At 44.5% G+C, this 15,494-nt stretch overlaps 1 protein-coding gene across 1 annotated transcript in view; it reads left to right on the top strand.

Annotated features, from left to right (window-relative positions):
* Positions 1 to 15,494, top strand: part of palmdb (palmdelphin b) — a 91,215-nt gene that overhangs the window by 23,390 nt on the left and 52,331 nt on the right. The window contains exon 2 of the mRNA XM_078219437.1: positions 2,311 to 2,358. Within this exon, the coding sequence (XP_078075563.1) occupies positions 2,314 to 2,358 (45 nt within the window). The 5' untranslated portion in view covers positions 2,311 to 2,313. The remainder of the gene's footprint in view (positions 1 to 2,310; positions 2,359 to 15,494) is intronic.

The following is a 15,494-nucleotide window of genomic DNA, read 5'->3' as shown; positions in this document are numbered from 1 at the left end:
GTTTATGTTACGGAATGCACCACCTTTGAGCAGAATTTTCTTCTCCTGGCGGGGGTCACAATGAGAGCTCTCAAAGCCAGGAGCAACCCCACCTCAGCCATTTTCAGGACCCTTGGCCACATTTTATGAGGGCGGGGCGGGGGGGGGGGTGGGGTGATCAGGCAATAACTTGGTTGCCTTCCAGCAGCCTTTAATGACCTGCCGCCAGTCGCCAGGAGCCATCGTCCAATCGGAGGGCTGGCAGCTCAGTAGTCTCAGCAGTGCCAACCAATGTGGTGGCCACTGCTGGAACTGCACACGGGATAAAAAGGACACCATGGAAGGACATTGCCTTCTCTAGAGTCTGGGAGTGCTGGGGCCTCTCAGGCAGATACCTCTGTCTGGTGAAGGAGGGAAGGTTGGTGAGTGCAGACGGCACTTTTGCCGTGGAGGGCAGCCGTTGCTGCAAGGGGGACCCTTCCATGGGCCAAAGAGTGTCCAAATAGGAGGCATCCCCCGAGCTCGCTGGATTGCCACTGGGACTCACTGGATGATCTCACCACACTGGACAGCCCACCCACTGCAAGTAAGATGCCAATGGTGGCAGAAAGATATCCTTGATTGACCATGACTTAAGTGGTTCAATTGGGAGGGAGGGTCTTCGACCAACTTCCCCACTACTGGCAGAATGGCATGGTGGCAAGGGATGATCACCATTTCCACACCCCTAACTTCATTTGTGATTAGGTGGCCTCCCCCACCTGCTCTCCCAACCTACCCAGTGGAGGGGGGTAAAGTTCAGCCTTTTGCTGAGTCCCGTGGGTAAGGAAAGTTTCAGGTTTATTTGAGGGTTAAATTGGTCAATGCCAAAGCCACAAAACAGGCTGAGGATAGATGAGCAGTCCGAGAGCTCAGTGTAAAACAAGCTGAGGATCCATTATCTGCTTGCTTTGTGCCATGGAACAATTTGACACCCAGTATCAGTGCCTGTGCTGGGACAGAACTGGGAGCAGGAAAGTGCAATTAGCTAGATTTCCTCTTCCAATTACCCCTGCTAGGCGATTTTCCCCGGGTGAGGGAAAAATCGGATTCATTTGCACCGACCCTCATGCATAAGAGCTCGCCAACACTTAGGCTCCCACCTGATGCATCCCCATTTGAACATAAGTTTCCAACACCTGTTGAGATGTCCTCGAGAGAGAGAGAGCAGGGAGAGAAACCAGATTTTCTAAGAAAATTCCTGGTCGGAACCAGTTGAAGAAAATGAGGAGATGGCCAAGCTATTGACATTTAACAGCGCAACCAGAGCCCCTTAAAGGCATCTCTGGCCGCAACTCAAATTATTTCTTAAACTGTTATAATTCCAGTTCACTGCTGGCTCCTGAAAAGCTGTCCTCACATCATAGAATCCCGACAGTGCAGAAGGAGGCCATTCAGCCCATCGAGTCAGCCACGACCACAATCCCACCCAGGCCCTATCCCTGTAACCCCATGTGTTTAACCTACTAATCCCCTGACACTAAGGGGGAATTCAACATGGCCGATAAACCTCACCCACACATCTTTGGAGTGTGGGAAGCAACCGGAGGAAACCCACATAGGCACAGGGAGAATGTACAAATTCCGCACAGACAGTGACCCAAGGCCGGAATTGAACCTGGGTCCCTGGCACTGTGAGGCAGCAGTGCTAACCACTGTGCCACCGTGCCGCTCCCTCTATATTTAGGAACTACATGATTTCCCGCCTACCCATCGACCAGCAAAGCTGCCCAAAATGCCAATTTGGTATCAGCCCTGGCCTCAATTGGCCCCGGGCTCATATAGTAACATCAGCCAGTCAACAAGTGTATAACTCAGTCTCTTATTTCTCCATTCCCCCCACCACATCTTTGCTTTGTACGTTTAAAATTAAAATTGTCCCCTTTCAATCTAAAATATTGATCGTATCACAATGCGATTCCTCAGGTCCAACTTCAACTTTTTCTACCCGACATGTTAATGTAACACTGAAGTTCCTAATCTCCAGTTTATAGGGGCAGCGTTGTCACGTTCACTCAGCACGGCAGTAAGCTATCTTACCTCTTGAAACAATCCAACCAAAAGAATTCTGGACTAAGGGGAACATATGGTCTGTCACTCAAACGTCAGGCCAGCACTCTGTGTCTGCACCTCTTCATCACATGAGTCAGGCTAGCACCATCATCTGCTGAGAGATGTCCTGACAAGTCAGGACTAATCTCCACCCCAGCTGTAGCACACGCCAGCAATCGCCTCTCCCTCTCCTTCTCATACTGTTCATCCTTCCACTTTTCTTTCTGGTTTGATTCTCAGGAGATGGAAGAGACTCGTTTGCTGAAAGAAAGGCTGCAGGCTATCACAGTAAGTCCTTTAAAGGAACCTTCCGTGTAATCTCGGGCTGTCGATTATGTGTGTGTGTGTTTGTTTGTGCATGAAGGGCATTTTCAGGTCAAAGTCTCCAAGGACTTTCAACTTTAACTACTCCCGACAGACAAGAGTCAAAGTCTCTCTAGCAGTCCCGTAGTTTATACCCTCGGCATCCTCCTGATTTTCTTCCACACTCGAGGTTGGCATGGCTGTATTTTTATTGTTTAAGTAAATAACCTTTTGAAGTTGAAAATTAGAATCTGCAAGACAGTCTAGCAGAGGCACGTGTCGAGGCATTGATTTTAAAAGTATCAGTTTCCACATGAGGCCAGAATCTGCGCCAAATACCATGACGCCAATGTACTGGAGGGCAAGCTGTTTATTTTCTAGGTGAGAATGGGACATGAAGCCACACCATTGTAATTATAGCATAGCTTTCTGTGTAGTAGGCACTTCCACAATAATTTCATATTGGAAGATCTGTTTATTGCAAGAGTTCCAAATGCATGCAACAATAAAACAATGTTAAAAGTGTCAATCATCTTTTTAACATAATGGAAAGCAATGATTGAATAACATTTTTTAAAGCTTTCTTCACCCAGTCTATAATGGGGCGGCACAGTGGTTAGCACTGCTGCTTCACAGCGCCAGGGACCCGGGTTCGATTCCCAGATTGGGTCACTGTCTGTGCGGAGTCTGCACATTTTCCCTGTGTCTACGTTGGTTTCCTCCGGGTGCTCTGGTTTCCTCCCACAATCTGAAAGACGTGCTGGTTAGGTGCATTGGCCATGCTAAATTCTCCCTCGGTGTACCCGAACAAGTGCCAGAGTGTGGCGACTAGGGGACTTTCACAGTAACTGCTAGTCATAGCCAACTGGCTTGTCAGCATCTGGAACTATTCCAAACAGATTGGGATGATTTTATGCAGATCTGAATAATATTCTACAGGCTTGTCACATTGGAAATCACACTTGCTATATGTTGAAAATGACATCATTGAATGCATGCCATCATAACTTCTAATGATTACAGATGGTGTAGATCGCATGGCTGTGAACATTGCTTGAGTCTCTATGGAATACTGTATTAATGGCAGGTGATTAGATCATGGGGTAAAAACCTAAATTAGAAATTGGCACATCACAAAATTATCTAGTCACTAAGCCAGGAAAATTATACACCATAGCATTAGTATAGAAGTGTTGAGCAACTGGTCTTTTATAGAATCCTCTAAATCAATCCTTTTTCCATTGTTTTATGCCAATCCCACAAATGATTTTTTTTTTTAGATAATACCATTCTCCTATTCATATTACACTTTTTTCCCAATCTGTTGTTTCGTATGTATTTTCTTTTAAAGACGTTATTAACCTGTTTTTATTTGCCCGGATACATTGGCCTGGATTTTCACCATTGAGGTGGATAAAGAGAGTTAGGAAGATGCCTGGCTCAACATGCCTGCTCTGGAGAAAGTGCCCGTGAAGGTGGGAATCTTCATTTCCAGGGGGCAGCCGACCCGGGAAAGAGGTCAGCGGCCAGCCAAATCTCCATTCATTGCGGCGGGATGGGAAAATCCTGCCGGCGTGAATGGTGGTAAGATTCCAGCCCTCATCTTTATTGGTCTCATTCTAACTTTACTCCATTCCTGTGGTTACATCAACTAGGTGATGGATTTATATTACTAGATTTTTTTCTAATCTCATGGTTTACTGAGATAAGCCTCAGCTCTTTGCAACTGCTCAACCTCAGGATAGCAGCACCATCTGTTTCAGTGAGGTAGAACATATAGTTAACATCTATAATAAATGTTCTTTTGAAGAAGAGTCATACGGATTCAAAATGTTGACTCTATTTTTTCTCCACGGATGCTGCTGGACCTGCTGAGTTTTTCCAGCATTTTCAGTTTTTGACAGTGTTAACATCTGTTCTTCTATTTATACCTTTTCACAGTAACTTCATTGCAGTGTTAATGTAAACCTCCTTGTGACGCTAATAAATAAACCTTAATACCTCTAATTTGTGTTATTCCTAGCTGTCAATCTCAGTTCTCCCATTGCCATTAACATGAAGTTGCTTGAGATGAGAGTGCCTCCCTATGGATACCAATTTTCTTACACAATTTTAGGAAAGATCTTCTAACATAGTCTCAGTGGGATAATGTCAGTCTGTACTCTAGTATCAAGCTTCAGCTTCAGATTTATAATTCTGGGCTTATTTCTCACTCTCTACTTGATCTGAATAGCTGTGTGAATTTCTTTTCTCTGGGATCTGTCACTTCCCGCCATTTCATGGTTCCGATATCTATAACACCGATTTAAGGTGAATGGCAAAAGAACCAAAGGCGACAAGAAGATAAGCTTTTTAATGCAGCAAGTCATTAGGCTCTGGAATGCACCAGCTGAGAGAGTGGTGGAGGCAGATTTAATCGTGGCTTTCAAATGGGAGTTGATATTTATTTGAAGAGAAAATATTTGGAAGGCTAAGAGGAAAAGGTGGAGGAGTGAGATTTTCTGAGTTATTGGAGAGCTGACACAGGCAGTGGGCTGAATGGTTACAGTTGAAAGCCATTCTATGTTTCCATTCCAACTCACGTTTATGTAACCTGCCCTCATAATTTCAACATTCAAACACTGATATTGTTCTGGTGAATCAATATTTTACCCTTCCAAAGCCAATGTATAATTTCTTAGGCAGGAGAATGGGGATGAGAATCATATCAGCCATGATTGAATGGTGGAGCAGACTCGATGGGCTGAATGGCCTAATTCTGCTCCTATATCTTATGTCTATTGTTTCCTCAAACCCACTGTCATCTCCCAGGCTATGGATGTCATAGTTCCTTTTCTATTTCATTCACCCTGTTCTTTGGATTCTGATAACTTGTTTAGCCATGTTCTTTATTTGTTCTGCGCATCTTCCCCCAGCAGTAACTTGGCTTTCTGCACCCTCTGTAGTTTGATCTGTATGCTGAACTTTTCCTTCTGTCTGTGATCTCATGTGGTCCTCCACAGCTCCTGGAAATCTTTCTCTCTGCCCAGTGTGCATTCTTTTGATACTGTTTTGTGGCATCAACCTGGCTGTCTTTCTGTTGACTTAACGGAAAACTAGCTGGTTGGTAATTAGTGTCTTCAGCTGTCTTCTTGCAGCTTGGCAGTGTCTCCAGCCTGCGATGTAATGAGCTTGTCCTTTTCAATCAATTCTTTTCATACTTCTGGGTGTGCAGAGCCCCAGGTGAACTAGTCTAACAGTCTTTCATCTTGTGTCCATGAATTGATATATTCTGGTTACCTTTTTCGTTTGGGTTCTGAAATTTGTCAGCAGGCTCACCTGATTCCAGCCTCTGGCCTTGAAATTCATATCCTGGCTCCCGCTGTCACCTTCACTCAGCTTCCTGCTAGTAAACAGATTTTACTTTTTGTCTCCTGCCCACAAAAGGATGTAGCTGGTCCTTTCCTCTTCATTACTGCCTTTAAGAAAGCTACGGAAAATGAAGCCGCATGTTCTTTTAAACTTCACAAATGCCCCTACTGCATTATCAGCCTTCCAACTCATCACGGGCTGTAGCTGTGTGCTTATTGCTACTCAAGTAGTCATTTTGTTTTCACATAATTCACTCATCTTTGCTCTCTCTCTCTGCCACTAATTCCAGTTGATTTTTTAATTTATTGAAGATCAGTTTAGTTGAAGAGTCAGTCACAGGGAGACATAGGTTCAAGGTGAGGGCAGGAGGTTTAGGGGGGATATGAGGAAAAACATTTTTACCCTGGGGGTGATGACGGTCTGGAATGCGCTGCCTGGGAGGGTGGTAGAGGTGGGTTGCCTCACATCCTTTAAAAAGTACCTGGATGATCACTTGGCACATCATAACATTCAAGGCTAGGAGCCAAGTGCTTGTAGATAGGATTATGTAGGAGTTTAGATGTTTCTCAGGTGTCGGTACAGACTCGATTGTCGAAGGGCCTCTTCTGCACTGTATGATGCTATGATTCGATGAAAATTTGGGGGATTTTACTCACAGATGCCCACTGCCACCACTTTATGTCTTCTGGTTCCTGTTAGAAATAATCACACTTTAGACTAAAACTGCTGGAGCTTCATTAAGTGCATTTCTGTCAGTTCTCCATGTGGCTGGTGGACCGATACATTGCTACTTGCCATATCACTGCAATGCAGCTTCTCATCTTGCACTCATCAGGACAAATGCAAGAGTTCCAATTTTTAAACAATCAGAACAACTTTTGCTACAGGCGAAATGACTGCTGATTGGTTGGCAGGTTGACTCTGATTGGCCAGGGTGTTACCATGGAGAAAGCAACAGAAAACCATAGGCTTCCCAGACTCCGAGGTATTTCAAAAAGGTGCAAAGGTTGAACATATTCCTTTTGTTTGTAAAGAACAGATCTGTCCATATGAATATATATCACTCCTAGCAAGTATAAATGAGCTACATTACAAACTTGACTGATTACCTTGAATTGGTTGTTAGTATATAGAGTCATAGAGGTTTACAGCATGGAAACAGGCCCTGCGGCCCAACTTGTCCATGCCACCCTTTTTTTTTAAACCAGAAAGCTAGTATGAATGAATGCACTCAGGATTGTTCTGTTTTTAAAAGTAAAAGTTTATTTATTAGGTCATAAGTGGCCTTACATTAACACTGCAATGAACTTACTGTAAAAATCCCCTCGTCACACACTCCAGCGTCTGTTCAGGTACACGGAGGGAGAATTTAGCATGGCCAATGCACCTAACCAGCACATCTTTTGGACTCCCTAAAAGAGGCCTAACCAGCACATCTTTTGGACTACGGGAGGAAACCGGAGCACCCGGAGTAAACCCACGCCAATGCGGGGGAGAACGTGCAGATTCCGCACATATGGTGACCCAAGCCGGGAATCGAACCCGGGTCCCTGCGCTGTGAGGCAGCAGTGCTAACCACTGTACCACCGTGCCACCCTGTTCAGTAAGTTCTCTCACTTGCAGAATCACATCTAACAGTAGATGCCTTGTTTTAGTTTTGCAAGCTCAGGCTGGTCGAGTATGGTCTGTACTCTGCTTGAGATGAACAACTGACAGAATGGAATTAGCTGGGAAAATGTCCCATGCGGCAAACTTTTGAGGTTAAAAACAAGCCTTCTATCATGGTTCTGGGTATGGAAGATAGTGTAATCATAATGTCATCACTATTAAACCTCCTGCTATTGTATTCCGAAAGGAGATGAGTGATTTTTAACAACAGGTCCCATTCCCTAACATTATGCAAGCTGAAACAGTTCTAAACGCTTCGTATAACATACTCAATGCAGAATTTCCTGTTTTAATTTGTAATTAACAAATCTAAACTAAGACAAATGTCACATTGCTGGAATGTTCCGACATCAATTGCTGACTCTTTAATTATTATTTCTTTTGGCACCTGATGATGAAGAGCTGAAAGCATGTGTAATTAATTAACTTCAGTTCAATTAACCTCCACATAGCCAACCCTGGTGTAATTAATCTCCGTGTGATTAACCTGTAGTTTCTCCAGTACATTAGACAATGTACTGATCACATTATCATGTACAGTGGTTTGGATATTCTCCTTTCTCCAATCAGAATTCTGGCTCCATTCACATGAAATAGAACAGCATGGGCTTTAATTCAATTAGGGGTGATTTCCCAATTACCTGACAGCTACTGGCTAAACGGATACTTAAAAAAAAACATCCTTTTGACATTGTACCTTGGTTCACTGTTCACTCAGGAGTGAAATCACCCCCCCTTCCCCTACCACGGCAGGAGGAGTGCCTTAATTTGGCGTGAATGAGAAAATTAGTTTCCCACCAGTGGAAAGTTCGTTTGGAACTTCAGTCTCACAACTTTCGAGGCGGGTTCAAGGTGGGTCAGGTTTCCTGCTGAGCTAAGTCAGAAATCACATTTACATTCATTTGCATTTTATGAGTGCTCGTTGAAAGGCCAACTTGTCGGAATCACATTCCCACTCCAAATTAAGTGCCCCACCAGTGGATAATTAGAATGGTCTGTTTTACAACTGTATATAAGTGCCACGCACCTGGCAAGCTTCACTTCATCCAGTGGATGCTGCTTTCGCCTTCCATTAACACTGTAACTGCTAAATATCAGGTGTCTGGAGCACAAGCTGTGCCAAGGCTTGGCGCGGGCAGGCATAACAAGCTGGGAGGGGTGAGAGAAAGGGTACCCCAAGAAAATATGGCTAATCGTGAAGTTCGACAGCCACAGAGTGCATCTGGGGAGAAATACAATGCAGCACATTTCGCCACAAGGTCCTCAATTGTGCAAACTATTGGCCTCCTGAAGATACATTTCCAATGTTTGGATTGATTAGACAGGGCTCTCCAATACTCCCCACAGAGACTGTCCCACATCATCATTGTTTGCTGTGCCTTGCACAACCTTGCGCTGTAAGTCGGGGGTGGGGTGGGGTGGAATGTGTTGCCCGAGGAAGACATCGTCACCTTGGGCGAGGAGGGCTTTGGAGGGGTGACTCTGAAGAAGGTGAGGGTTCACGTGACCCACTTGAAGATGCCATTGCATGGGAACAACATGGCAGACATGCCCATGGCAACCTCATAGCTACAGAATTCCAGAAGGAATAAGGCGAAGACTAATTTTCACAAGAAATTTTCTTCAGCTTTAGATGCAAGAGACTCAAAAACACCTTTATTCTCAGCATCCAGAAACTCAGCTAATGTCCTGGGGACCCACTTTCGATTCCTGCCATGGCAGATGGTGGAATTTGAATTTTAAAAATCTGAAATTAAGAGTCTACTGATGACTATGAAATCATTGTTGATTGTTGGAAAAACCTATCTGGTTCATTAATGTCCTTTAGGGAAGAAAATCTGCCATCCATACCTGGTTTGGCCTACATGTGACTCCAGAGCCAGAGGATTGTGATTGACTCTCAACTGTCCTCGGGAAATTAGGGATGGGCAATAAATGCTGGCCAGCCAGCGACGCCCATGTCACATGAGTGAATAAAAAAACATAAGTAGCATTAACCAACCCAAGGGGTCATCCTTGAAAAGCTTATAGCCTTTGCAGCGTGTACCCACTGAAAATCTGATCAGCATTCCCTTAGTGCACATTGCTAAGCAACTCCGCATAATACAGTCCTGTCAATCATTGCATCACCAAATCAATGAGAATGGCAGCTCTCAAGCTGCTGTGAAGCCAATTCACACTTGGATGCACTCATGCCGGTATGGCACCAGCTTAGTAAGGTCTAAGATGACTTTGGTAGGCATTCTGTAGTGGCCTGAGGCCTTAACAGCCCCAGCCTGCTGAGGGTCCCCTGTTCCGAGGCATCCATCTAGGCCTGACCTGTGGGAGTTAATGGTGTCACTGTCAGAGGGGAGTTGCAGTGACAGAACACTCTTGGAGTGTCCTGGGTGGATGCTCAAGGGCTGCCTTGTTGGTGTTCCTCCTCCTCCCTGTGGGTGCCTGAGGGCCCCTTCCTGATCCTTGACAAGTCACTCAAAGTCATTGTCTACATGTTGTCGATGTATATGGGATGCGTCCTCACTGGCTTGTTGGCAAAGGCCAATCTCGCCTTCCATATGGGAATGATCCCTAACCTCAGCAATAATAACTAAAAACAGAAAATGCTGGAGAAACACAATAGGTTTGGCAGCATCTGTGGAGAGAGAAACAGTTAACGTTTCGAGTCCATATGACCCTTCTATTTTATCTTAGCAGCCAGCTCTGAGGCCTGTCCTTTGAATGGTAAGAGAGCCTGCAACTCTGGGGTTCCCCCACTGACTTTGGCTCTCTGCCTTTTGTTGTAGGAGGTCTTGTCTTGCATAAAGGCAGATGGATTGACTGTGAGTGTTATGAAATGGAAGAGCAGTTCTGAAGCATGCTGTGCCTGCTGAGCCCTCCCCAGTAAGGGATTAAGATGCCGTTTGTGCAGGAAATGAGATAATGAGCTTACAGTGGCTGACAGACATTCAGTACCAATGTCCCCGAAGGTAGTGTGACATCCCTGTGGACTCTAACCATAGACTGCTTGTTGCCCTTAAGAGCGTGTGAGCTTGGAGTGAGCAGATGTTACACTTACTGTGGTGGAACAGAGCAGATCAATCATCCTTCTGTGACACAGCAGGATGGCCCTATTTTGTTTGCCATGAGCACAACCTCCCCAACAACCTCCTCCCCGGCCTGCCTGGTCAGACAGGAAGACCCCCTGCTTCCATTCCTCAGGAAGTGGAGCTCTGACCTTTCCTATCGGTGGGAGGATTTCCTAAGCATGGAACAGGCGTTGTTGGGGGAGTTCAGGGCAGCCCAAACTTTCATTGCCAACCTCAGAGGATGCTTCAGATCCTCCTGGCTCCACAAAAAAAAGCCTCCACTTTTTACCTGCTAGGCTTTACTGAGCGGACTATCCGCAAAGGATGTTCTGCCCAGTGGGCCATTCAAGGGGAAATAGTGGCATAGTGGTAAAGCCACTGGACTAATAATCCAGAGGCGCAGGCTAACAGGGACATAGGTTCAAATCCCACCATGGCAGCTGGTTGAATTTGAATTCAATTAATAAATCTGGAATTATGAAGCTAGTCTCAGTGAAGGTAACCAGAAAACTATCATTGATTGCCGTAAAAGCCCATCTGATTCACCAAGCCCTTTACAGAAGGAAATCTGCCATCATTACCCGCTCTGGCCTTGATGTGACTCCAGACCCACAGCAATGTGGCTGACTCTTAATTGCCCTCAAATGGATTAACAAACCATTTGGTGCAAGGGCAATTAGAATGGGCAACAAATACTGGCCTTTTGGCAGCAACACACACATCCCATGAACGAGTGAACAAAAACAAACTTTGGGGTCCCGTGTGTAATATAGGAGCAAAATATTACAGGTACTGGAAATATTCAGGCCAGAATTTTACCTCCTTGCCTACCCCAGAATCAGGGCGGGCGAGGCTCGCAAAACGCAAATCTCCTTTGGCCTCGGGCGGGATTTTATGATCTCACCTGAGTGAAGTCGTAAAATCCCGCCCTCAGTCTCCATGGAGATAGAGAAACGTTATAGGATCCTGATCTACATGTACTGATTTAATAACTATGGGATGATGAAAGAGTAATAGGTGTACTACTGTTGGATTTTAACTCACCCTTTGCCCAGTTTCACCAGGCAGATGTAGTTAAAATGCCCCCTTGTTGTCCCAGCTTTCTCCAATATGAATGATTTCCCTGCTTTATGTGGGTTCAGAATTGGAGCAGAATTTTTTTCACATTTGAGAACTCAGGAAAAAGTTTAAAGTTTTAGGTTTATTTACTAGTGTCACAAGTAGGCTTACATTAACACTTCAATGAAATTACTGTGAAAATCCTCTAGTCGCCACACTCCGGCATCTGTTCCGGTACATGGAGGGAGAATTTAGCAAGGCCAATGTACCTAACCAGCACGCCTTTCGGACTGCGGAAGGAAATCGGAGCACCCGGAGGAAACTCACATAAGACACCTGGAGAATGTTCAGACTCCGCACAGGCAGTGACCCAAGCCGGGAATCGAACCCGGGTCCCTGGCGCTGTGAGCAAGCAGTGCTAACCACTGTGCCACAATGCCGCAAGTTACTTGTATTATTTAACTGGTTCTTCAATTCACTGCAGCCACATTTCTACCTCTGAACCCTTGCAATTCTTGCTGTCAGTGAGTACGAACAGGTTGTTCAGTAGGCCTTACAGGGTTATCACTGGGATTAAATCCAGCAGTTCGCCTCTGTGGTCCCCAATGTTGGCAATAAGCATCAGCTCATGGTTGAATAATATTCTTCTTATGTTTAATACACACAGTTGCCACTGGTTAAAAAATCTGGCCTGACGATAATTGTTTATTGGTTTCCAATTTTTGAAATTTCTTTATTATGCTCCCTCCCAGGTGCCTTTGTGATGTTGCTTAGATAAGGTCAGAACTTCAATAGAAATGATACCACAGTCAACCTCTGTATGTCAGCCGCGTTTAACATTGGGTGACATTGAAAGGATCAGGGACAGATAGGGATAGGGACATAAGAATGTTTAGGAATGGGAAGACCATTTGATCTAACAATTCAACACTTCTTCATGGGTCAAAGCTACCTACCTGCCTGTCTTTTACGACACACCTCAGTCCCTTCTCACTAAAATGCATTCATAGAATCCGCACAGTGTAAAACGAGGCCATTCGACCCATCAAGTCTGCCATGACTCTCCGACAGAGGATCTTACCCAGGCCCACACCAGGCCCTATTCCCATAATCCAACGCACTGACCTCATTAATTCCCACCTAACCTGCACATCTTTGGACTGTGGAAGGAAGGAAACCCACGCAGACACTGGGAGAATGTGCAAACTCCACACAGTCACCCAAGGCTGGAATTGAATCCCGGTACCTAGCGTTGTGAGGCAGCGTTGACCACTATGCCGCAACCAATTCAGTTGAAGCTTTAGCCCATGTTTGCGCTTCTGTCTCATATTCCACAACTTCAATACTGCCATATTTCCCTGCTTGAACCTATACTCTGAAGAGCCGGTTTTATGAATGTGGCTCCCCTTGGGGAGTTTTACCCACTGAAAGCTCATACCTGTGGTTTCATAAGGAAATGTGGTTTTGTAATTTTTTTTTAATTCATTCGTGGGACATGGGCTTCACTGGTTGGCCAGTATTTATTGCCAATCCCCATTTGCCCTTGAAACTGAATGGCTTGCTCGACCATTTCAGAGGGCAATTCAGAGTCAACCACATTGCTGGGGCTCTGGAGTCACATGTAGGCCAGACCAAATAAAAACGGCAGATTTCCTTCCTTAAAGGACATTAGTGAGCCAGATGGGAATTTCCAACAATCAACAATGGCTTCATGGTCATCAGTAGATTCTTAATTCCAAAGAGTTTTTATTGAATTCAAATTCCACCAGCTGGAATGGCTGGATTTGAACCCGGGTGCCCAGTGCATTAGCTGAGTTTCTGGATTAACAGTCGAGCAATAATACCACTAGGCCATCGCCTCCCTGGCCATTGGCCATCTAATTTAACTTTTCTTCCCTTGCTGTTTGACTCCTGGATAATTGATCCACATCAATGTGTAATTTCTGTTCACTGGAGAAAATTTCCCATCTACTCTTACTGTGGTAAAGTCACGAACAGACACAGCCGAATTCTTCCACCACACTTCCATTTTGTCACCTCATATCCAAACTTTCTACAACTTAAGTTTCTGTAACCTGAAATGATCTTTGCTGCTGTGCTATTGAACAATGGAATGCCAGGTAGGGCCACTTGCACACCAATAGCGGACCATCTTTTTGGGAATTTAAATTGACTGTTTTTAGTACAAATTGGATGTCTAATTTAATTTGGAGGATACAGTGCACTGAGTATTCATCGAAAAGCTTGGATATAATGCTGTGGATTTCAACACTGGAACAAATATAAAGCCTATTTCAATGACTAAAACATAAATAAAAATGGTTAAAGATAATAAAATCTTCTTGCTCAAAATCCTTTTCAATCATGGCAAAGATAGTTTTTCCCATTAAATAAATATCTGTTAAATGAATAAAATTAACTAAGTGAATTGCAAAAATCTGGATTTATTTATTGAAGTGTCGTACTAAAGCTGATTAATAGCATTTGCCAATCAAGATGTGTTCTTATCCAGGTGAGATCATAGAATCCCTACAGTGCAGAGGAGGCCATTCAGCCCGTCGCGTCTGCCCTGACTGTCCAACAGAGGATCTTACCCAGGCCCACTCCAGGCCCTATTCCCATAATCCCACACACTGACCCCATTAATCCCCCCTAACCTACACATCCTGGGACAATAAGGGGCAATTTAACATGGCCAATCCACCTAACCTCCAGGTCTTTCGGACTGTGGGAGGAAACCAGAGCACCCGGAGAAAACTCACGCAAACACGGGGAGAAGGTGCAAACTCCAGACAGACAGTCACCCAAGGTTGGAATTGAACCCGGATCCGTGGCGCTGTGAGGCAGCAGTGCTAACCACTATGCCACAGTGCCACCCTACTAACCAATTCAGCATTGTTTTAAGCTTTTCACCTTATCAGGTGTTTTTCAACCTTATCAACTGTATTTTTGGCAATCAGTATGACAAATGCTTTTATTAGTCCGTGTGAAAATGTCCTCAACTGGTGGTGTTTATTGAGTGTACTCAATACTTGGCTGTATTATAATATGTGATTAATCGGCCCATTCTGAAGATAGCTTGTGCTGCACTGTAATAGATATATTGCAGTGAAGCAAATAACCTTTTAGGCAATCCATAACAAAAGTGTGACCATTTTTACAACGCTGTAATTGCAACCCATTTTGCATCCCATTGTTAGTTTCGTGCCAAACTGATACAGCAAGTAAAAGGATAGAACAATTGAGTGAATTCAATTATTTGGCAAAATTATTTTTTATTTAATCATTTCCACAGTATTTCAAAAAGTTAAGAGTTGGAAAAATACTGCAATCAATGAGAAATTACTGAAATTATGACAGTTTCTGCTTTAACACTTTAATGTTCCCAAAAGTACTAGTCATACAGAAAATGCTGCAGATACTCAGTAGGCCTGCCAGCATCTGTGGAGAAAGAGAGAGAGAGAGAGATGGAGGCCGGAATTTTAACGGCACACCTGCCCCGATTCTAGGGGTGGGTGAGGCTCGGAGAACGGCATTCTCCGTTGGCCTGGGGTGGGATCGTACGAAACTCAGGCGGACGTCCCGGTAATATTCTGCCCAGAGTTAACATTTTAGGTCTGTTTCATTAAAACTTAAAAATGCTATACCTTGTTAATGAGGTTTAACTGAGGTCTAACTGGTATTTTTAAACTGTGCAGTAAGTCATAAATACTGCTGAAGAACCTATCTGGCCCTTGAAAACTAATTTTAGATATATATTTTTAATCCCTACAGTGCAGAAGGAGGCCATTTGGCCCATTGAGCCTGCACTGACCACAATCCCACCCAAGCCCATCCCTGTAACCCCACATATTTACCCTGCTAGTCCCCCTGATACTAAGGGGCAATTTAACATGGCCAATCAACCTAACCCGCACATCTTTTGGAGTGTGAGGGGAAACCGGAGCACCCGGAGGAAACCCACGCAGACATGGGGAG

This window comes from Mustelus asterias, chromosome 8 (assembly GCF_964213995.1).
Source record: "Mustelus asterias chromosome 8, sMusAst1.hap1.1, whole genome shotgun sequence".
In the NCBI taxonomy this organism is placed as follows: Eukaryota; Metazoa; Chordata; class Chondrichthyes; order Carcharhiniformes; family Triakidae; genus Mustelus; species Mustelus asterias.
Note: the sequence above shows the minus strand (reverse complement) of the source record. Positions and strands in the feature narration are given on the sequence as shown.